The following is a 23,892-nucleotide window of genomic DNA, read 5'->3' as shown; positions in this document are numbered from 1 at the left end:
TCTTGTCCTCTTTGGCTGCTGTGTGACTGCTGTTCTGCTAGTAGGCTTTGCGGCGCATGTATAAGCAGAACTACGGTAGTGTGTCTCTGCAGCAGCTCTTCTCCACCACCCACATACCTTCATCATTAGCAGACAGTTTGCCATGGAGTACATCACCCGGCACAGACGTGACCTCCACAGCTGAATAGAGGCTGAGAGAGAGAGAGAGAGAGAGAGAGAGAGAGAGAGAGAGAGAGAGAGAGAGAGAGAGAGAGAGAGAGAGAGAGAGAGAGAGAGAGAGAGAGAGAGAGAGAGAGAGATAGGGTATTGAGGGGGGAGAAAAATAAAAAAAAGACAGGAGTAGCCAATTGCAGTCTTTTCCTCCTCCCTTCAGCATCACACACCCTTTCCCCCTTTCTCCCTTCCAAGCCATCAATTATTTGTCTGCGAGAGGGAATTATGGTGAATGGCGACAGAGGAAAAAGACACTGCGACAATCAAATTCATTTCCCCCTCTGGCTTACTGGAGGCCTCTTCACTGAGCTTGTCTGTTCTCATATTATTTTTCTGCCTGTATGTGCATCGCTTGTTTGTGCTCATCAACAGGGAGCAGGGGAGCCAGTTGAGTTGAGCTGCAGCTAGAGTGCATCTGTTGCCTGCTTAGAGATGAAGAGGGACCACAGAAAGATGGAGAGGACAGCGGAGGCTAGCATCTCACGCTGCAATTTACTGTGGTAAAAGGTGAAAAAGCATAAAAAAACAAGGGAAAGAACAGAGCGGTTCTAATAACCAATTCACAGTAATGGAATTACTGGGTTTCTTGGTGTGCACAGCTGTGTCTCTTCTGAGGAGCTCAGTTCTATCTCTGGAGGATAAAATTTCAAACATCTGTAAACATTTCATTATAACAACTGCAGTCATTTAAACAAATTAAACAATCTATTAGCATTCAAATATGAAATGATCAAAGTAGTGACCAATAATGCAGATTGCTGTGATGCTCCATGTAGCCTGCAATCAAGATATAAAGAAAAACAAGCTGTCTGAATGTCGAATACAAACTATATGCTCAGCAGTTGTTCAGTGAGAAGTCAGATTTACCCATTTCCCCCCACCTCACACCAATGACCAGCTAAGACCAGCTAAGTTTTCCGTCCATTATTTGCTTCATTAGCTTTGCAGTGGAGCTTCAAAGCTAAAGTAACTAATAAATAATAGAAATTTAGAGACTTCAGGTTAGCATTGTGCTTAACTACGTTATCAAGAAATTTCCTCAAATCATGTCAAATAATCTCAAAAGGTTTCTGACACCTATGACATGCATTTAGAATTCAAGATGGACAAATTAAGTCACAAAGCTAAAACAGTAATATGACCCTGTATTCACACAAGTGACACAAAGCAACAAAGCAGTTGGTGGTTGTTTATTTTCAATGAGAGCTGGTGATTTCTGATGACAGGAGGCAGCGCGATCATTGACGATGCAAAGTGGGCAGAGTCAGGGATGTGAAAAAGTTGAGCCAGGTTTCTCTTTATGAAGCGATGCAGTGACTACCAATAAGAACTGAATATTAAGCTTTATTCCTGCCACTGTAAACATTAGCCTCATAACTCCAATGTAAATGTAAGAAGCAAGTTTTGGAAATCAACCATGTCTAGGCTGATCAACCACATTTGGTTTTAGTGGGAAATTGTGTTCATTCGATTTTTTATGGAACCATCACCTGTGATATAGAAAACACTTTCTCTCTATATTTAAAATCACAGCAAAGCAAAGCAATGTCGTGCCTGGCATTTAGCTTGGTTGATAGCCTATTGATAATTAGAGAAAGACGGGTCTGAGTATTGAAATTCATTACCATTACTTCAGTCTTCGACGATTAGTGACGATTAGTACCAAATTTCAATACCTAAGTAGTCGATCTTAATATTGTCAGTGAGCTGACAAGCATCCTCGTTCAAAAATGTAGGCTACGATCCACAGTAGAGTTGGACACTGATGATTTTAATTGTTATCATTGCTACATTACATTACAATAGAACATGATATGGTTTTCTAAGCATATTGTGGAGATCATCAGTACATGTAGAGCACTGACCCACTGCATGTTCCAGTACAAAAAGAGCAGAATTAGTCCTGTTTGATTGGATATAGTGTGGTACCACTGACTGTATTCATAGTTTTTTATTATTATTATTATACAAAAAAAATGAAATAATGAATAAAATTAATAACAAAATGGACATGTATCATGTAATTATTTTTAAATATATAGTTTATGCATTTATTTTGTATACTGCATTTAAAAGAAGTGTTTCAAAAATATGCATAGGTCAGGAATTGGTATTAAAATCAAGATATCGGAACTGGTATCAAAAATCTTTAAATAATACCCAGCCTTAGTGAAAGATAATGTACACGGGCAAATTATTTATAAGTATTTAGTATGGCTTTTCCCTACTGACTAACTTATACCCTGAGAACTTCGCAGACTTGTCTTTAAGCTCTTAACCTGACTCACTGGTCAGCAGGGGAAGAGGCCAGCATTAGTGCTGAACGAGTCCTCCATGCTGACAACCCAGGGTGAGGGCAGTGGAGGGAGGAGGCAGCAGCCATGAACAGCACAAGGCCAGCAGGCTGTCAGCACTTTGCAGCTTCTCTAGAGGCACACAGGCTGCGAGATGCTGCACATGGGACACCACATCATAGACTTCACTCTGCACACATTCGTCTTTATATCCACTAGAACCAACAACAGAAAGCTCTGAGCATGTGAGTCAATAGAGTATGCAGTATTTATAGAGGTGTCAACTTCCTGCCCTGACACCTAAACCAGGATCAAATACCACCGTGTGAAGTCTGCTCCACACTGTAATCCTGTTATTTCACTCGATGCCCACTTGTTAATTAGAGAAGTATATTGTTAGTTTTTCCCCTCATTGAATCTTGTAATACATTATCTCATTCTATTAGACCTAATTTATTTTGTAATTTCAAAGTTTTTCTTGGGCTTCACTGAGCTGTGTAGTAATGTGATGCCAGCTTTGGATAAATAAGAATGTGCTGAAAAGAGAAACTGCTAGAGTTTGCAATATCTTAGAGTTTGCAGTACCAAAATGTCCAATAGGGATATGCATATTGCTGCTAATGCTGATATTTTACATACCACATGACTTCCATAATTCTTTAACTTCATGTCATAGAAAGTGCAGGCAATCAATAATGATGTACACATTGGATCTTTAAAATCACTAGTTCTTCACTATAAATTTAAATATAACAATTATTTGAAGGCTATGTACATAGAGACTTGTGACACATGCATGAGCAGTAGTTAAACATTCGTGAACATTAGCCATATTTACATTCACCCTGCAATTTCCCTCTGGGATCAATAAAGGATTCTGATTCTGATAAACCATTAATAATAGAACTAACAGCTCAATTAGAATAGAATATGTATACACCTCAATAAGAACAGACTAGTCTGATGAAGGCCATTCAGAACACAATTTCTATCTGAGTGAACAAGATGGGTAATCCTGTAAATTATCTGTTAAATAGAAAATGAATAACCAAGTAAATTCCTGTATCTGATTACATTCCCAATCGGAAGGTTTAATATGTTCTGGGCATGTGCATCGCGTCATAGCGAAGGTTTATAACGTTCAACATGGCAGGAGCAGAAAGTGGTCTGCAGAGGAGACAAAGTTTATGATTTGAACTTTAAAGGTTGAACTAGTTTAAGCACCCTTAGATTTAATCTTGTGAATCCTGACATAAGATGGCCACAAATACACAAGTATTCATTTTTCAGTTATTCAAAGATTATGCATGCGTTATGTAGCAAACAAATGTAGGTAAACTTCAAGTAACGTGTTACCCATTTAAATGTGCTTACACATGACAGATCAAAATCTTTATATACACAGAATGGTTCAGGTTTGAGTATTCATTCATTCTCCAAGAGCTTGAACTTAATTTATAATCCTCATATTCCAGTATGGTCCCAAGTTAAAAGTGCAATACCTGCTGTATATATTTTGAGGTAAATTCTATAATGCTCAACAGATCTCAACATCATATAGACAATTCTCAGTATCCCTCATGTAATAAATGACAGAGCACTGGGCTGAGTGCAGTACCTTGTCTGTTCTCCTGAGTGAGGGTCATCATGCTGCCATCCTCGGCCAGGCCCTCCTCCAGGTTAGTGAGGATCTGTCCACAGAAAAGAACAGTTACCGAGCCTGAGATTGGGCTTCTAGTATTGACTGTAATATTTTGTAATAATATTAAGTAATCACCTATTTATAGCATTTATCATCAGTTTTAAAACTGATAGTATATCTTGAAATTATCACCACTTCCAAATTATTTTTGCCAGTTGCCAATGTTATTTAGCTTTCTCAGTTATTATGGAATCATCTGCATCCCTGTTCATCATTCCAGACACATCTAAAACATTTTTCTACTACAATTTTTTATGCTTACTACAAATTATTTGAAACCTATGAAGCTTGAGAGTATTAGCATCACATTAGTACCATTTTGGACTTATGTGTATTTGCAACCAAACAGGTTAAAAGGATTCAAATAAGTGATTCCTGAATGCTAGTGTATGTATTCAGTGCAGCAGAAGAGAGGCAGGCAGTACAATGGAAAGTTCTGGGTTGAGGTTGGGCTGGGCTCACTTTCTCACAGACGCTCCTCATGCTGTGCAGTCGGTCCAAAGACTCCTGGGGCTTGTTCAAGTACTGAGGCAGTTCAGCGTGCAGCACGCGCATGGAGAACGGCACCATAGAGCCTGAACAAACAAATAGACCACAGCCGATTTCAGACACATTCTACTGTTTAGAGGTTTGGAGTCACTATTCAAGGTTTTAAATGCATAAAATGATTGTAATTTGCTAATCCTGTGCAACTTTACAGGTCCAATACAATTAGTAAGAAGCACTAACAGAATGACCGCTATAGATGACTGTAAAAATAACTGGTAAGCTGTATAACCATAACAATGATGTTATAATAAAATAATAATTGAAAAAACACGTTTGAGAAGAGCAGTGTGAAATTAGCATCTGATTATTGCAAAAAGACAGTATATTACTTATAACAACTGTTTTGGTAAATATGGAATAAATCATCTAAAATATCTTTGGGGATCATGTTTGCGATATTTAAATTCAAATTAAATAAATTTACACTGAATATATTATTACTGTATATAAATGAAAACAAACTAAATAATTAACATTTTATTGATGCTCATAACCGGCTTCTGCCTACTTCCATTGCTTGTAAATGATGCTTCATAACAACATTATCAATGGAACAAATATCTGTCATATTAGTTTAAAGCCCCTTATGTCAATGCAAAGTTATTTGCTTCATAAAACATCTCATGAAATCTCATGATTACTGGCATTAGCTGTTCATAAATACTCAATATTCAATACTTACACGTGTTATGTAGCTTCTATATAGGTAGCCTTCAAATAGGGTATCTAAATTTTATTATTATTGTTATGTTTCTATGAGTGAATCCAAACGTTTAGCACACAAGCTCAAAAGAATCCTTGATTGCTCCTCACATCTTTATCTCAGCAGGTATCCACATTTTCTTCTTTCTCTATCTCACCAATAAGTTGAGATATGTGCTTATGACCTCTGTGCTGGCTTTGATCGGGTAACTCTTTGATATGTGGAGGGTGCCTGAGGCTGTATGCCAAGGTGAGAGGTCACCTGACCCAGACAGGGCCAGCCTTAATGTCTGCACTGATTGCCTCAGCTCTTTAGAAGAACCTGTCACACTGAGCACAGTGCTGCAGTGGTCAAAGTCTTACTCTGCCATTTATACCTCATGAGGAAGCTTTTGATGGCTGAAAAATAGCAAGTTTCTTTTCAATAAACTACATGATCTTAAAAAGAAGTTTCTATACTTTTAAAATATATGGTCTAGGAAACAAGAAAAAAAAGCAGGCTAAACTTCTGCATAGCTGTGAGGCCTTTTCCCAGCAGAAATCTAATTAGATTCTTTGTATTTCAAAGCAAAGCCACATGTGAAGTTGTCATTTTTGTCTGGTATTCCTGTTGGGCTAATAATTGAAGAGCAACTGAGAGCAGAAAAGACAAAACGCTTATGCTCAAAGAGACTAAATGGCCTATAGCTGTGACCAAACCGGATTCCTTTCCTTTTTTACATGGCCTAACATGCGTACCTTTGGTTACATTATAGTTCCATTAAATGTTTCACCCTTTGCTACAGTATGTTAAAAAGGCTTTCACAGCTGTTCAAACGTTTGAGCCAACTGCTTTGGCCATTCTTTCAATCAGTGGGTACTCCATCTGAATAGAACAGTACTTGCCATTTAACTGTATCTTAATATATCTATCTGTGAATGAATAAAAGCATTTTATTCTAGAGACTCAAACAGAGCACTTTCTGAACAGTTACCTCGTCTTGCAGGGTACACCGTTGGGTAGTATTCATAGTACACATCAGGCTGGTCCAGATTACCAAAAGGCTCAAACTCCAGTTCAGCATTCTGAAACAGGTTCAGCTTAACCAGCAGAGCCAGACGCACAAACCATAACTGCCAAGAGAAGAAGAACAAACAGCTTATTTTAGAAGCAATGCAACTTAAAATAGCTGGTAGGGCTGTCACTATTGACTGACTTAGTAATCAAATAATTGAATGAATATTTTGACAATTAATACAGTATTCACAATTTTAAAAAGGGGCAATTAATAAAAATGCACCTAACTGAATGACAAACATGCACATCCTTTTAAGATTAAAATGACTTATTACCATATATGAAGAATTTCAATAAAAATAAAAAAAAAAAAAATAAAAAAAAATCACGATAAACCGCTTTCAAGAATTTTCTAGATTTTTTTTTTTTTTTTTAGAATTTTCAAGAAATGATATATATGTTGCTGGGAGGGGTTTTACAAATACATAAAATGTCTGTGCTATATTATTAAGAATCTAAATATAAAAATACAACAAAAATACAACAAAAAAATGACTTCGGTAGCACTTTACAGATTAGTAATAAGTGGGTTATAATTGTACTACCCTAAAACGTACATACTATGTTTAGCGACATAAGAAGTTAATCATAAAATAGTTAATAATACTATATTTAAATATGAATATACTAATTGTTAATATAAGGTATAACAGTAAAAGTTAGTGATTCTAAACAATTAAGACTTCAACATTTGTAAAAGAACCGGACATGGCATCCAGCTCTTTCAGCTCAAATTCTGCTTAATCAACATACATTATATTTCCAAAAATATCCAAAACATTGAATTCAGGTGTTCCAATCATGTCCATGGCCACAGATGTACAAAACCAAGCACCTAGGCATGCAGACTGCTTCTACAAACATTTGTGAAAGAATGGGTCGCTCTCAGGAGCTCGTGATAGGATAGCACCTGTGCAACAAATGAAGTTGTGAAATTTCCTCGCTGCTAAATATTCCACAACCAACTGTCAGTTGTATTGTAACAAAGTGAAAGCAACTGAGAATGACAGCAATTTAGCCACGAAGTGGTTGGCCACGTTAAATGACAGAGTGGGGTCAGTGGATGCTGAGGCACATAGTGCACAGAGGTCGCCAACTTTCTGCAGAGTCAATTGCTACAGACCTCCAAACTTCATGTGGCCCACAGATTGGCCCAAGAACATCATAGAGTGCTTCATGGAATGGGTTTCCATGGCCAAGGAGCTGCATCCAAGCCTCACATCACCAAGCGTGTAAAGCGCTGCCACTGGACTCCAGAGCAGTGGAGATGTGTTCTCTGGAGTGAAGAATCACGCTTCTCCGTCCAGCAATCTGATGGACGAGTCTGGGTTTGGCGGTTGCCAGGAGAACGGTACTTGTCTGACTGCATTGTGCCAAGTATAAAGTTTGGTGGAGGGGGATTATGGTGTAGGTTTTTTTTTTTTTTCAGGAGTGGAGTCAGCCCCTTAGTTCTAGTGAAAGGAACTCTCAATGCTTCAGCACCAAGAGATTTGGACAATTTCATGCAGGAACAGTTCGGAGGGAACAGTTCGGAGATGACTCCTTCCTGTTCCAACATGACTATGGACCTTGTTTTGTGCACTGGTGCGCAAAGACATGGATGAGCGCATTTGGTGTGGAAGAAGTTGACTGGCCTGCGTCCTGAGTCCTGACCTCAACCCGATAGAACACCTTTGGGACGAATTAGAGTGGAGACTGTGAGCCAGGCCTTCTATCACTATAGATTTATTGAGAAGGCAAATTTTAATCAATATTTTCTTGCATTTTTTTTATGTTGTTTTAAAATATTTTTAATCATCACAGTTCTAAGGTTAGCAACAAAGACGCTTAGTTGATATTCTGCACATACTCCAGTTTCAGCAAGCATTTTTTTAAACATTTGGTGAATTTTGTCATTCCAGCATTTTTTTTAAGTCCTTAAACATCCCACAACCACAAGAGTACCATATTATGGATAAATGGTGAGTCAAAGTTAGAATCATCTAAGGACCTAATCTAACTCTTTAGCCTAATGTGGTTTATATATCATGTAGGGCTAAAACTTTTATAATGCAAGTCAGTAGTTTTCCATTAACAAAGGGAGAGTGAGCAGAGTGTAATGTATGCACGTGTGCCATGGGAGGTTGAGACATCAGAGAGATGAAGTGCTTTGATATGGCCGACATGGCAGCCAATGGGAGATGGGTATGTTTGCGTGGACAGAGTGGGCGTAGGGCCAGAGAGCCGAGCTTCAGCAGTACTTCAAACACTCTGCACATTACACCAGCACTGAAACAGCTTACTACACAGACCTTTATCTAAGGTGCCAACACATTTTCCACATGGGCAAAACACAGCACTTCAGAGAGAATACCAATATGCTTATTCTGAATAATAGGCTACATAAATAACAACTATCGGGATGCGGTACAAGTTTTAAATTCCTATGTGGAAGATCTAACTAGAACTGTTATGCCCTATGCTTTATATTAAACGAAAAAATGAGTTCAGTCCGAAGTAAATAAGAAGAACACTTATTAGAACACTTAACCACAGCCCATAATTTTAGCCTCCAAGAAAAATTCACAATAATTTTGTTTCCAAGTAAATTAGTTTCACAGTCCATCCAAAGTTTGGGAACATCTAGCTTTTCAAATACATTTTTGTACAAATGAGCATAGCCTCTTTGTCAGTTTGCAATAACCTTACATTAAAGATTACACAGGTTTAAGGAAAACACTAACACACATAAATACTGGTGGCAATGTACTGTACTGTGCAAAAGACAGCAGAGACCTTTCGATAGTCTAATTTACAGGCAAAACTCCCTTTATAGAAATATGTCATTTATCAGCATCAGGATAAAAAACTGAAAACATATGTAACAAATATTTCACAGTTTCAACAACTACTATATGAAAGTTTCAGCACTTAGTTTGTTTAATATTTACTTATTACAGCTTCCATTCTTTTCAGGAGACTTGCTTTCAGTTTTTCAAAGAAACATGCAGGGATACTTTTACACACATCCAAAGTTCAGTCTTAGAAGTTGTCTGAATTTTTGCCTCTCACAATCCCAAACATATTCAATGACGTTGACGTCGTGACTCTGGTGTGACTAGACTATTGTTCTGAAAACACCAGCTGCTTCTTTGTTTAATTGACAAATTGTATTCTTCTCTTAAATCTAGTCGACATATATGATATTTGTCATTTAGAGACTGTTGTAAGTTTATTATTAAAATATATATATCTGTATCTAAACATTTTAAGTCAGTGCAGACCCATATAGATGACTTCTCTCTCAGTGGAAGGATGGACAGAAACATCTGTTAATTTTTTCCGATCTGTAGTAAGAGTGGAGCTTGATTTTCTCCTCTCTCTCAAAGATGAAAGTTATAAGTATTGTTTATTTGATGGGGACAGTTTTGGTGGTCTGCATTGTTTTCCCTTTATCTTTTACTAATGTCAACTTATTTTGTCTTTGACTTTCTCCTTTCTTATGCAAGTGAATGATCTCATTTCTAATCTCCTCAGAAACATCTCCATCCAGAAAAATGAATAACTTACACTTCACGGTCGTTTTGAAACGGAACTGTACTGTATGATTGTACTACCTTAATCACACCCGCTCATTTTTTCCCCTTGTTATAATGTCAGCACTCATCAGCACTCAAAGTTTTTAAGTTTGTTAAGCCATCTTTGGGGCAAAAGAGTTTCAATATGTGATTTTAATTACAAGGAATTTAAAATAGAAATTATTAGAAAAAACTCTGAATTAGAAAACAGCTATTATGTGCTAACAAACCCGCTATATGTATATTTTACCTCAAGAAATTAAGAAGAAACTGCATAAAAGAGAAAATATAAAGTTTAAAAGAAGGCAATGTGTCCCCAACCCTTTAATAGACAATGTACATAAGCCTCAGCTGTACTAAATGTTGATAAAAGCTCTAGTTTTAGTGCCAAGTAGTTCCCTCAAGCAGTGGCTTGAGCCAGTCCTGTAATTCACTATTCCACAGGGTCTTGTTGTCTGGTCATAGCATGTGGTCAGCAGTCTGGCCAATGTCCTGAGACTACATAACCCAGGTGGCTGTGGTGCTCCGCTCACCTGCAGGGAGTCTGTGGTATGGCTGGTGGGTTGGCCGCTCTTGCCGTAGCCCTGGCCGTGAGCGGTCAGCAGTCTGCCTGTCAAGTCCACCGCTGCCCTCCAGTTCTTGGTGCTCTTGTTGGTGCGAGAGACAAGGTGAGAGAGAAATGAACCCATTAAGCAAACAGCTGCTCACACAGGAGGAGAGGATGTATGCCTGTGTGTGAGTGTGTGTAAGTGTGTGACAGTGTTTGTGAGCACAGCACTGTCCCCCTCATCCGTAACGATGACAAGGTCACAGTGGCCATCCTCTTTAAAGCAGAATGTTATTCATTACAGGTACACCTTTAGTTAAGGGCCTAAGGAGTTATAGCACAAGGATAGAACAATTTCAGGAATACTAGCGGCACCTGTGAGCACAGCCTCTCAGTAGGGCATACCAGAGTGTGATATTACAGACATTGTTGCGATTGTTGCGAACCAGCAACAAAACTGGTTTGATATTAATGAATTAATGGATAATGGGAATTATTGGAACTGGAAGGAACAACAGTGATTGGTCAAGATGCTCAAAACACAGAACAAAAGGTTCTGTGACTAGTTATAGACTCATTTGCATAGTGTTTGTCTGTAATATTAATATTGCAAAAGCAGATGTCACAATAACGATACACTGTGCAGCTCTACTGTAAAGAACCCCCCCCCCGCCGCAGCATTTCCATTCCATTTCCAGCTTCTCAGATCACTCTTTACTGTCCAAACCTCCTCTCTCTCTCTCACAAGCTGCATATACTCAACTCTCTACCTCTCTTTACTCATTCTCTCCTTTGACATGCCTCTCTCTCCTACTGTACTTTCCTCTCTCTGCCCTCCGAGTCCTGCTCAGTCTCTCTCTGGACTCCCTCCTCTAACGTGTGTCTCCCTGGTTTGCTCTCTGCAGCCCTGGTGCCTCTAAATCTTCATTAGAGTGGGAAATGAAGCTGAAAACGACTGGCAGGGAAATGGGCAAAAGCAGCTGCAGCCACTGAGACAGAACATAAAAAAGTCAATGCAGGTGGAAATAGGGGTACATTATGATGTACTGCAAATTTGGGGTTTGCAAGGTACCTGCAAAACAGATAAAGTATTTGTTGTATGCTTTGCATTCAACATGCTGCTGTTGCACCAAAATGCAATGGGTCAACATACGTATCAAAGACAATGGACAGACAAACTTAATAACCTACTGCTATTATGGTCACTAACTGTTCAAGTAGTGGTCTACAAGTGTATAATACTTAAGCAGAATAGCTAACACTAAAAAAATAAATAAAAATAAAAAGCATGTTCAGGGTTGCACTGATATGGGAACTGTGGGTCGCTGCCAATATTGGTTAATTGGTTAATGCTGGATTAGCATTACAGAGAAATATAATATTAATTTTATAGGGTTAAAAACACTTTATTTAAGATATTTTAGTAAACTAGCCCAGCACGACCTGAACATTTTGCTCTTATGGAGTACAATAAATAAAATCAAGACATAAAGAAATCAAATATCCCTTTTAAAACATCAGCTAAATCTAAACATCTGTCTGATGCCAGTATTATTTTTAGAAGCAAACTTATTCTGATATCACTGGATGCACGCAAACTGTAAGAAGAGTTTGACTATGTATCAGACTAGGTCTGTCACTATTGATTATATCAGTAATCAGTTGAGTAAATTATTTTTATGATTCATTTGTTTTATGATTAATTTTTATTTTATAACTATTTTCTGATTAATCAGGTAAGTTTGATGATCAAAAAAGCAAGCCAGCTAGCTTTAAAGTAAGAGCAATAACTGAAAGGAGTCAGGAAACAAAATGGGAAAAATTAAGCCCATAGAGAGGGAAAAATAAGTCAGCAGGCTCTGTAACTCAAAAGAAAAGATTCATTTGGGGATTCCATACACGGAGAAGACAGCATCCCAACACTAGAGAACTTCCCATCAGGAAGATGTTAAAGAAGAGAGAAGCAAACACAAACCAGAGCAAAGCAGAGCTGCATTTCACTGCAGAGTTTTGCTCACTGTTGCTCGCTCTCCCGCTCTCTCTCTCCCCCGCTCTCTCTCTCTCTCTCCCCCCAGCTCTCTCCGGCTCTCTCGTCTGCTCTCTCTCGTCTGCTCTCTCTCTCCGGCTCTCTCTCTCCGGCTCTCTCTCTCCGGCTCTCTCTCTCCGGCTCTCTCTCTCCGGCTCTCTCTCTCCGGCTCTCTCCAGTGGAGATGAATGGCAGGTGCTCTGGGTTTAGCTGTGTGTAATTGAAACACTCTTCACATGTGTATGCTGTACGAGCCTCTCTAGCTCCTCTACACTGACCGCGCTGGATTGGTCTTATTATCTTGGGCTCTTCACAGAAAGAGCTTTTGGATTGCCACAGCAGCTCATGCAAAGCACCGGACCACTCAGACTGTCCTAAAGTCACACACATGGTAGCCTGGGGTCGGACGATATAGAAAAAATGTAATACTTGAAGACATTTGTTTCACAAAATTCTGGAAGCATATCAGCAAAAATTTCAAATGAAAATGTAATATGTTACATGTATTCTTTTATTGCCCTGTGATGGACTGGCGACCTGTCCAGGGTGTATCCTGCCTTCCGCCCGATGACCGCTGGGATAGGCTTCAGCACCCCCCCCCCACCCCCTGCGACCCTGAGGGAGAAGCAGCTTAGAAACTGGATGGATGGATGGATGGATGGTACTCATTTATTTTGATTTAAGAGTTCCCACACGTATATATAATTTTTGCCTCAAAATGAAAATTCAAATTTAACTTTACTATTTTAAGTTTGCCATTTGTTATACTAGCACTGACATATCATTTACACAGAAATTTAGATGCTTTATGACTAGATTTATTAAATTAACATGTAATTCCCTAACTGTGAATTTACATGATTATGAAATAAGTGTCAAAATGATAATTAAAATGTAATTTATCTTATATGCATTTGCACTCCTTAATAATGCATTTAAATGTGCATTATGAAAGAAAACACCAAGCTAGAAAGATGGCAAAATTCAAATGTTAAAGTAAAATACTGCCTCTCCTGTTTGCAATTACACATTCTCATCTACTGTGCTCCTTCTGGGGCAAAATGCCTTTGAAAATGCAGTCAACTCAAATTCCAACCTGTCAATCATCCCATCAGCCAACCGCACACTCAGTGGAAATGGCTTTATCTGAAAACATGGCGGCTGTGGCATTAGCAGATGAGGTGAAGGAGAGCAATATAGCTATCCAATTATGATGTCTACTGTGTTTATACATGGCCTGATGAGAAAGCATTTAATCTAACGTGGGGCCAAATTCAAAATTTGAATTTTCATTTTGAGTCCAAGATTGCACATATGAGTTGGAAATTTAAACTCAAACATAAGAATACATTGTCAATTTACATAATACCTTTTCATTTGAATTCTGCTACTGATATGCTTCCATACAAACTATCATCTTTCTGAGGACTGCTAATGAGTTGGAATGGAGAAACAATGATCAAATAAAATATTATGTGACATAGTCTATTACAATACTACAGTGTTTATTCATTTATTTATGTTATTAAATAAAAACAAGTAAATAAATAAACAAATAAGAAACAGGATAATGAGCTAACATATAGTCAGGTTCTTGTTACTATGCCATTGGACAAGCCTTACAAAACGCTGGCAAAAATCCTTTTTAAGCCAATCAGGAATCTTTGATCTTTGTTTACAAGCATTACATGAGTTTGAAATTAAAAATGCTGCACTACTATACTGGACTATGTCACTCTGCAGATTCATTACATTCAAAACATACTTAATAATAAAGAACATACACATAATAACACATCCCATCTGTCCTTACATAGTGGTTGGATAGTGTAGTGGTTAACACTTCTACACTGTAGACTGGGGTTCAATCCCCACCTGGGCAAACACCCTACACTATACCAATAAGAGTCCTTGGGCAAGACTCCTAACACTGCCTTGGCCTACCTATGTAAACTGATCAAATTGTAAGTCGCTCTGGATAAGAGCGTCAGCCAAATGTCATAAATGTAAATGTAAATACAGAATGTTGCCATTTCAGTTTCACCTTTCACACAAAAAAATACACAAATATCATTTACCTAAATATAAAGCAGGTATTTTGACAAAGAGTAAGTTTCTGAACTAATCTCTCATTAATTGACTAGGATTTCTGTAAAGCTTGTCCAACCAAACAAAAGTTGCTGCGAGAGGACGCATTTGTGGATGCACTGCATGGACAGATCAATCGGTGTACTGTCAAAGGTGTACTGTGTAAAATTACATACTAGTGATAAAAATAACCACCATATCATCCAGACCTTCATTAACATAGATCATAATTGTCTGATAGTCATTAAAAATGGAAATGTTTGTGCTAGGAACACTCAAAAAAAATCAGCAGGTGCACACCGATCAATGACTGCACTGTGAGGCTGACCACAACACATCCTGATCACTTACATGCCTCTCAATTTCCATCAGCCAGGACACCTGAAATATAGACTGCATTTATAAATAATAGAGGACTCATCACAGACTTTTGCTGACATTTCATTTTAAAGGAGAAAAAGAGCCTAGATGTCAGACTGTAACTGTACCAGTTCGTTCTCTCACTGGGAATAAATGAACCAATAGCTCAGTATAATATATTTTTACTTCATTCACATTAAATTATTCAGACTGTTTGGAAAACTGCCTGTTTGGTTCCTTACTACAGTGTCGCTCAGTCCATCTGCCTCAAATCAGGAAACATTTCAGCATATGGATGCTTAAATATGCGAAAATAAGCATTTAAATAAACCATCTGTATTTAGAAATGGCCTCAGATATATTTGTCACAACAAATTATACATTTTAAAAATGGTGCAGCCGTCCTGTAACCTAATTCATCACTAAAAGTAGCACGGCTTTGAAATTGAGCTCCTGCTTGATTTTTGCTTTTTCCTGGGAATCCATGACATAACCAGACTACGTGAGCTGGTGTGAAATGATCCTATCCTAAGGACAGATGAACCAATCAGAGTCCTGAATAAAAAAAAAAGCCTAAAGCATCTGCAACACCAAACTAGTATTCACCTGCTGACTCAGTCTCCATCTCAAATGTGACTGGGCAATTTCAAGTCACAAACGTTTGATCTCATACTTCACCACTGTTTCACATCAGAGATACAGCAGCGCCCGGCCTGCAATCCCAAATGCTCACGGGGAGAGGACATGAGTGAGCGCTTAGAAAAAAAATAGAGCCTCTCTGCAGTGCAGGTTATTAAGAACAAGTTGAGGGAAAATACACACCAGACGACTCTGCAAACGAGCTTCAGCGCCAGATCAAAACGGGTGATTCCACTAAATAGTGCTGAAGATCAAAAGTTCAGCAGTTTCCCTCAGCAAAGTGAAGCACGAAAACAGGCGAACATCCACTGCTGCTGTCCTCCAGAGAGAGAGTAGCCTCCAGACAAAGAGGCTTCTACTATTTTAACATTCTGTTACATAGAACTCCCTGGCCGCCGCTGTGGAGCGGCATATTAAACTGAGTTTAACAGGAATGATCTTAATGACAATGATAGCAGGGCTGCACTCCTGTCTACTCTTTTAAAAATAAATACTGCAATGATTTTGAAAATTGTTTTCCAATGCCAATACATCAAGATTTCTTTAAAAAAAAAAAACTCTGGGAAACTGGGAGTGAATTGTTGAATTAGAGAGGAATACAACACTTACTTCTGTTACATCTTGACATCTGACATCTTGTCTGTTCAGTCATTATGACAACTTCAGCTAGTACTGAAGCTAATACCAAGTAACATAAGCTCGTACAGAATAACAGTTCCTATTGTATCCTAAAGCCAGATAAGAAAGGAGTACAACAGAAACATTTTAACCTGCCCAAATTTCCTAAATATTGTCTTACATTTAGAACAACCCCAGTTGTTCTGTTTTCATCTTTCATTTCTGTCCAACTTTCCATTCTGTCCAAAAAAAAAAAGAGAATATTATCATCTTGAGGCAACTGTGACAGAATAGCATTATGACGACACACCTATTCATATTGCAAAATGACATTTTGTTCGTGATGCCCCCCCCCCCCAACTCTGCGCTTCAAAAATCCCGGACTCTACAGACACAATCTCCCACCGTTCCTCCTCTCAGTATGTTAATATTCATGAAAACTCGCCTAATAAAACACTGCAGCGATGGCAGTGAATAATGAAAGAGTTGAACATGTGGCTGTTTGTTAAGAGGAACAGCATTAGTGCAGCTCACACTCTGGTTAATGCCTCGAGAAACTGAAACTGGGGAACAGAATACTTTTTTTCTATAACGTTTTCAAACTTCCAATCCATCACATTAGTTTTGCTTCGATTTTTTTTATTATATCAGTAGCTGTCTAGCCATCTAATGCACATTTTAACATTATTTTGACTGTGTCGACTCATTGGTTGCCTGGTAACAGACAAAACAAACGATTATCAACCTTAATAATGAATAGTTTAGGCTTTCCTAACTTGAGATAAGATTCTGTAAGATAACATATACTTCAGTACAAGCAATTGTAAATATTTAAATTTAAATATCGGTTTGAAATACTGGTCAAATCTAAACATCTGTCTGATACTCATAATTTTCTTTTAAGCAAATACTGCACCCTTCTGATACTGAAATGATTCTGATATCATTGTACATCCATAAAAAAAAGTGTTCTTTAGAGTGATGCCATTGAAGAACCACATTTGGTTCAATAAAGAACCTTTGGACAGTGCTTAACAAAAAGTTAATTGAAAAGGTCTTTAGGCAACTAAAGGTGGATCTTCTACACTATCAGAAAAAAGGTTCCAAACTGTCACTTGTCACTGGGGAGATACCACCGAGAGTACATCTCAGTAGCTATAGACAGGGAACTATAACATAATCCATTGAAATTATATTTTCTAACTTGTATTGGCTCCACACACCCCGTCTCATCTCCAGGCTTTTTCATTCTATTGTTCTGTGTTAAAACGGTTAAGAAAAAGGCACAAATACGTATTTTTTCACTGGGACAAACTTATTTAAGTCGCACAAATGTACTTTAAAACCACTGTCATACCCTTGAGGGTACATGTGATTTCTTTCTTGAGGGTTCTGTGATTTCACATAAAAATAAATAAATAAATAAACACATTTACATATATCTACCTTTTCAGCCTACAGGACTTTTAGCGCTGCTCATTCATTGTTTGTGATTTCAATGAGTGTTTCAGCCCAGATTGCTTTTGGAATGGGGTGCAATACGGGACAGCCAATCAGAACAGGGGTCATTTTAATACATCACTCTTAAAGACACAGACAGGATGATCAGATGTTGGAAAATGATGGAATAAAACTGAATGACTATTTTGTACATAAACCCACACAAAAGTCATAAGTGGACCTCAGAGAAAAAAAAAATACAATATAAGAAAAATGTGAAAAAGATAAGATAGAGACAGAGTGTAGACAGAATTTACCCACAGATCGTGTGTGCAAGAATGAAGGACACAACGTGGTGAAAATGAAGGCCGGCTATTGTTAGGCTAGTTTGATCCTGTTTGATCCCGTATACTGCAGCATTTCTGCAGGCACACTACAGCACTAAGCCTGCACTGAGTGTAATTTTGGGAACGGAGGGAGAGACATCTGTTTTGGGGAACCCATTTCTCTCCAACAATGCTGGTTTATTCTTCCTTATCGCATTGATCCGCTCTACTCTTTCTTTTTTTCTCTGGCGTCGCGCTGAGGGAATTTACAGACACAATAGTGACAATGACAGAGGCACTATCACAGGCCTAAACACAAACGCACACACGCACATAGTCAGTCAGTCACTGCAGCGTGAGTCACCCGCAGAAACCCTGCTGCAGTGAGTCTGGGCAGACTGTTCAGATATGTGTGTGCCTCTGGGGACACCACAAGCTCAGAGAGAGCCCACAACATCCACCGGGTGCAGAAACAACAAAACAGCATGACGCAAAGAGTCTAACCCACTTATACTTACCAGCGGATCACACATGCAAGGACAGAGAGACATCTAACATCAGAGACATCTGGATAACGCAGTCAAACGGAATTCACACACACATCAGCTCATGGCATATAGTGCTTATGCAATGGCTGGCTGGCTGGCTGACTAAATAAATAAATAAATAAACAAATAAATTACTCTAAATAAATAAAAAGATTAATAAAAAAATAAATAAATACATTCTGTGTACGCCTGTGTAAGTGTGTCACTGGTATGAGGGAGTCTGGGAGGCTAGGAAGACAAGGGAAAAAGGAAAGAAAGAAAGAAAGAAAGAAAGAAAGGATGGAAGGCAGGAAGGAAGGAAGACAGAACAAAGGCAAAAGGAAGAAAGGAAAGAAGAAAGAGACTGTATGGCAATAAACCTCAGTGACCTAAGTGATAAAGAAAAATGATTTAGTTTAAAAAATAAATGATTGATTAACTATCACTGAGTAAGTAAAACTGCTAAAATTGTATTATTTCTGTAAGCATGTTGCCATGGATACATTGCCAAGGATAGGACTGAGAAGTAGTGAGGCTTTTTTGCTAACTTGCCTAACTATTGCTGGTGTTAGCTAGGTCCAGAAGCAATAAAAATGTATTTCTCGGACAAACTAACATGTTGGCACTTCATCCACTGAGGAGTAAATATCTAGAGTCCTCATCAGCATCTAATGCTGTACCGGTTAGCAGAAGCATTCAGTGTATTTGACTGTGTGCAGTAATATTTTCGTGTTTTTGATGTTTTTTGTATTCTTACCACCAAGGACAAGGGCCTGCATTCATTTAGGCCAATCTTAAATTTTGCTTTGTCCTTTTATGGCTTTTCTCCCTGTAGTTAACTGAGTGTGCTCATTAACCTTCATGGTCACTTAAATATCAAACCTCGTCAGAAATAAAACCCTAATTCACACAGAAACACAAGCTAGAAAAACTCAACTGTGCTGCCTGATCATATGAACATTTCAGACTGCATGGTGACTGTCAGCATTGTAGCCACGGTAAACAAACTGAGGACAGCAGGCTTTAGAGTTCATCATTAAGATTAAGATTAAGATTAAGTGACCCTTATTAGTCCCACAATGGGGAAATTTCACCTCCGCATTTAACCCATCCGTGAATTGAAACACCACATACACTCTAGTGAGCACACACACTAGGGGGCAGTGAGCACACTTGCCCAGAGCGGTGGGCAGCCCAATCCGCAGCGCCCAGGGAGCAGTTGGGGGTTAGGTGTCTTGCTCAAGGACACCTCAGTCATGTGCTGTCGGCTCTGGGGATCGAACCGACGAGCTTCCGGTCATGACTTCTGGTTCCCTAACCTCCAACCCATGGCTCCGCCCATAACATCAAAACTGTACTTTGAATCGGATCACAAAGATAATGTTAAGTTCAAGTTGCTAGAGTTAAAGGCTAACCATGTAGCATTTCCTACATAATATCATGGGTGATAAATTATTTAACATGAACACTTTTACTGTTCAAAAAACAATAAAAGAGAAATTAAATAAAATTAAATCAGAAATAGCATAACTGCCTTTAAAATGCACAAAAATGTCAGCTAACTAGCTTGTTCAGAGGCAGTCATCTAGGCTAAACTACAACAACTTGGTTTGCGTAAGACAGAGGAGTGGCACAGGGTGGTGTCCGATTCTTCCAACATAGTCCCACCAAAATCAAACTCAACAGAAGAAGCACAAAATGTTAATCTACATGTTTTATTTGATGACCAATTTTAAATTCATACAGGATCCTAAAGCTGTCAGCAAAAAGTGGATTAAGGAAATACGCTGACAGCCCCTTTAAGGTGACAGCAGGTGCAGATAATACAGAAATAAGTAACCTGTAGAGCACATGATCAATGTATTGATTTGTATACTGAGGTTAGTAACCAGATTAACAAGATTTGTGTATCAGCATCAGGGCAGATACTATAGCCCATAATGGAGTCACAGTATCGATGATGGTGACCCTTGTGTCCTGAGAACTGCATGAGGGGCTTCTCTCTCTATCAGTGTAGTCCCTACTGCTCTTTCGCAAAACTGGGACAGACAATAGATAAGAGCAGATAAGAATTCTTACAGGTAGAGCTCTTTCTCTAATAGTTTTAAATGGTTCTAAAACACAGGGTGCATGCAGGTAAAACGAGCTCAGTTAAGTCCTTTGATGTCTCTCACCGGCACTGCGGAAAGCTGAGGAGAATTGTTTTCCATGAAGCAGCTAATTGGGTATTAGAATGACTTTTGCGAAAATGCGCAATTCAAAGAAGGCCAAGTGTTACATGAATAATTTCACTATCACTGTCAAAAAAGCTGTATATGAAGCTATTAAACTGTTTGATTTTGATATTTATTTACTTCAGCATCATATTAACCTTTTTAATCTTTGAAAAATAACCAGAATAGCTAAGTTGTTCTACTTTATTTGAACTGACCCTATACAGTATTGCATAATTTAATACCCATGAGCAAAGCAAGTAACAAAATAATCGCCCCCTCTTTCATTAGCTCATGGGCCTGTTGTGCGTACACGCTGATTTAATGCACAGTGAAAGAGAGGAGGTCGAGCCATTGCAGAGTTTAATGTGCTCTTAAGTGGAAGGAAGCAGAAAGCAAAGAGTTCTTCAGCAGAACTCCTCGAAAGAGCTGTCCAAAGAAATGGCTATTTGGGTTTTTAGGAACGGCACAAAAAAAGGCACCAGTGCACTGGCCCTGAACTTGCTCTTGGTGCAGGGAGATATTTCTCTGTTGTAACAGTTTCAGTGGGCTGAGGTAAACGTCTGGCCTGCAATGTCTTGAGCTGAGGCTATAAAATGGAGGATAGGCAGGATTAGCCTGTACTGCCCCAGTGGGCATGCTGCAGGGAGGCAAGCACATCAGCAGAACGGCTCGCTCTTATCTGCCTTGCTCTGAGTCTTTCGCACACACATATTACACACACATGCACACAGTGGGCCTGCAGGCTGCACCTACATCCTCAAAAATAGGGTTGCACACATACACATACTTTCTGTGTATCCTTGTCTATCATTGAAGGGCATGGGCACAGCAGGAAAGGCTGAGCGTTTCAGGCCTGCCTGTGTGCGTCTGACATTTCTGCTCTAAGGCGGCTCAGTGATGCAGTGAGCTAAAGCCCCTCAGGCTACAGCTGGGACTACATCCTGCTCTGCCCAACACTGACAAACACATACATACAACACTCACTACTGTAACAAAGCAGCACTTCTCTGGGCAACACATGCAGTCTGTCACTGCTCCATCACAGCCATAACAGGTCTTCTTTGTCTTATATACAGCAGAGACAAACCTAACAGTCATTAATGTGATTAAGCTATACAACAGAAGTTCTGGGTTCCACAGGAATCCCATAGATTGTTCCAAATTTCTGAATAGTTAAATAGCTAAGATGTAAACAAATTCATTCAGAGAGGTTTGGTTATGAAATGCGCTGTTCTCCTCTAACCGAGTCACAGTAGCTCACAGTGGTGGTGATCTGAATCGCTAAATGCCCAGAAAGCTATTACATGAAATGGTCACTTTGCCTGATGCCTGAGACATTGTTTTTCGCAAGTGTTGTGACAATCCTTTGGACAAATTTTTTTTTTTTTTAAATCTATTCATGGCGGAGAGGTACATAGAACATAACATAAGGCAAAATAACACCTGAATTTTTTTTATTTACTGCTGTCTCACTACTTTAAACATCACATATAAAACTCAAAAGACACGTGTAGGTGAATAAAACAGCCGTATTTCCCAGTTAGACATCAAGACTCCTGGTTTCTTTCACCTTCCTTGTAAAGAAATCAGAGTTGACAAGTTTCTCTACAATGAACCATTTCATGGAAAACCACTCTGAATGAATATATGCTCATCTCAACCAGTGAACTATGCAGAAATGTTGAACAATTGGTGGAATTCCCATTAAAAGTCACTGATTCAAGATTTCAAAAGAGTCTGAAACTGGAAGCATGTGCCAAATTCTGCAGAAGAAGAACAATAATGATGACTCACAATTAGCTGCTTTAGACCCAGGAAGTTCTGCTCCACAGAGTTGGCTGTAAGAACCTGCCGCTTCATCGCTGCCTGGTCTCCAAGGAAACGCAACATCAGGTCCTTCACGGCATCACCCTGCAACATAAGGAGACGGTGTCTGCACACTCTGCTTTCTGCTTTAATCAATTATTACTTTACACTTCACAATAGTGGTGGACCCAAAATTCATAAATTGGATCTAATTGGACCAACAGGGAATTCTAACAATCCATTATAGAACAGAACTGTACCGTCCTTTTTTCCCCTCATTATGGCTACAGATGGTATCCTTTATGATGCAGATATGATATTGAAACTATGAGTATCGGAAGATAGCAATCCATTAGTTCTTCTTAAAGAAACTGCTAAGCTTTCAAATGAGGTGTTTGTAATTTAAGTACATGATATAGGACGAGCATCTAAAAGTAGGCTGTCATATTTAAACTACTCAAACATTACAACACCACAGACAGAACTACATAGCTAACACCACATCACACCGCGTGATTAAGTGATATTTTGGGTCAGATTTGTTACACGACTGGATCGGGTTCCCACATTTTTTTTTCCTTCAAAATCTGATCATGCATTTTCTGCTGATATCCATGTGATACCACAGCCATCTGTTAGAACTGCTTTACATGAATAAACTGATTAGCCTAAATTTACAATTTTTCTTTTACCCACCTGTCCTCTACATAACTGAACAAACGTACAGACAAAAAAAAGACTTCAAGTTGGCTGCTGCAAGTGTTCTAAAGTAATTTTATAATATGTTAATCAGATTCTCTCTGTCATTTTTCATTCTCATATTGAAGAACCACAAAATGTCTGAACCATATCCCCACCAGAGGGCAGTGTAGAACTTCAGCCTTACGTTTTGGTTAATGCTTTTTAAATGTTTGGTTCAAATAAGAAAAGCATAGACATCATACTGCATTTGGCTAAAGGCTACTGCGCACCGGACAATAAACAACAAGCTCAAGTTCATTTACAACGTACTTGTATAGATTTAATGGAACAAAATGTCCAACATAAATTTGTGAATTTATCACGTTTGGCATAAGATGTTTAACTCTTCACAAACTCATGGTTTTCGAGCTGAAAGGTATGGCATGACATACGACGTGACTAAGATGTGAAAACATATGACTAACATTTATTTGTTCATCTTAATGACTTTAGATCGATACCATTCTCTGTGTAACCTTTAAGT

The 23,892-nt window shown here is 38.6% G+C and overlaps 1 protein-coding gene across 1 annotated transcript in view; it reads right to left on the bottom strand.

Annotated features, from left to right (window-relative positions):
- Nucleotides 1–23,892, bottom strand: part of trappc12 (trafficking protein particle complex 12) — a 34,509-nt gene that overhangs the window by 5,098 nt on the left and 5,519 nt on the right. Inside the window, exons 3-8 of the mRNA XM_017690792.2 lie at nucleotides 22,656–22,772; nucleotides 10,608–10,721; nucleotides 6,435–6,573; nucleotides 4,672–4,784; nucleotides 4,126–4,198; nucleotides 118–191 (exon numbers count right to left, since the gene is read on the bottom strand). Coding sequence (XP_017546281.1) covers nucleotides 118–191; nucleotides 4,126–4,198; nucleotides 4,672–4,784; nucleotides 6,435–6,573; nucleotides 10,608–10,721; nucleotides 22,656–22,772 — 630 coding nt within the window. The remainder of the gene's footprint in view (nucleotides 1–117; nucleotides 192–4,125; nucleotides 4,199–4,671; nucleotides 4,785–6,434; nucleotides 6,574–10,607; nucleotides 10,722–22,655; nucleotides 22,773–23,892) is intronic.

The sequence above is a fragment of the Pygocentrus nattereri genome, chromosome 10 (genome assembly GCF_015220715.1).
Source record: "Pygocentrus nattereri isolate fPygNat1 chromosome 10, fPygNat1.pri, whole genome shotgun sequence".
Taxonomy (NCBI): domain Eukaryota; kingdom Metazoa; phylum Chordata; class Actinopteri; order Characiformes; family Serrasalmidae; genus Pygocentrus; species Pygocentrus nattereri.
This window is presented reverse-complemented; position numbering and strand designations above follow the sequence as displayed.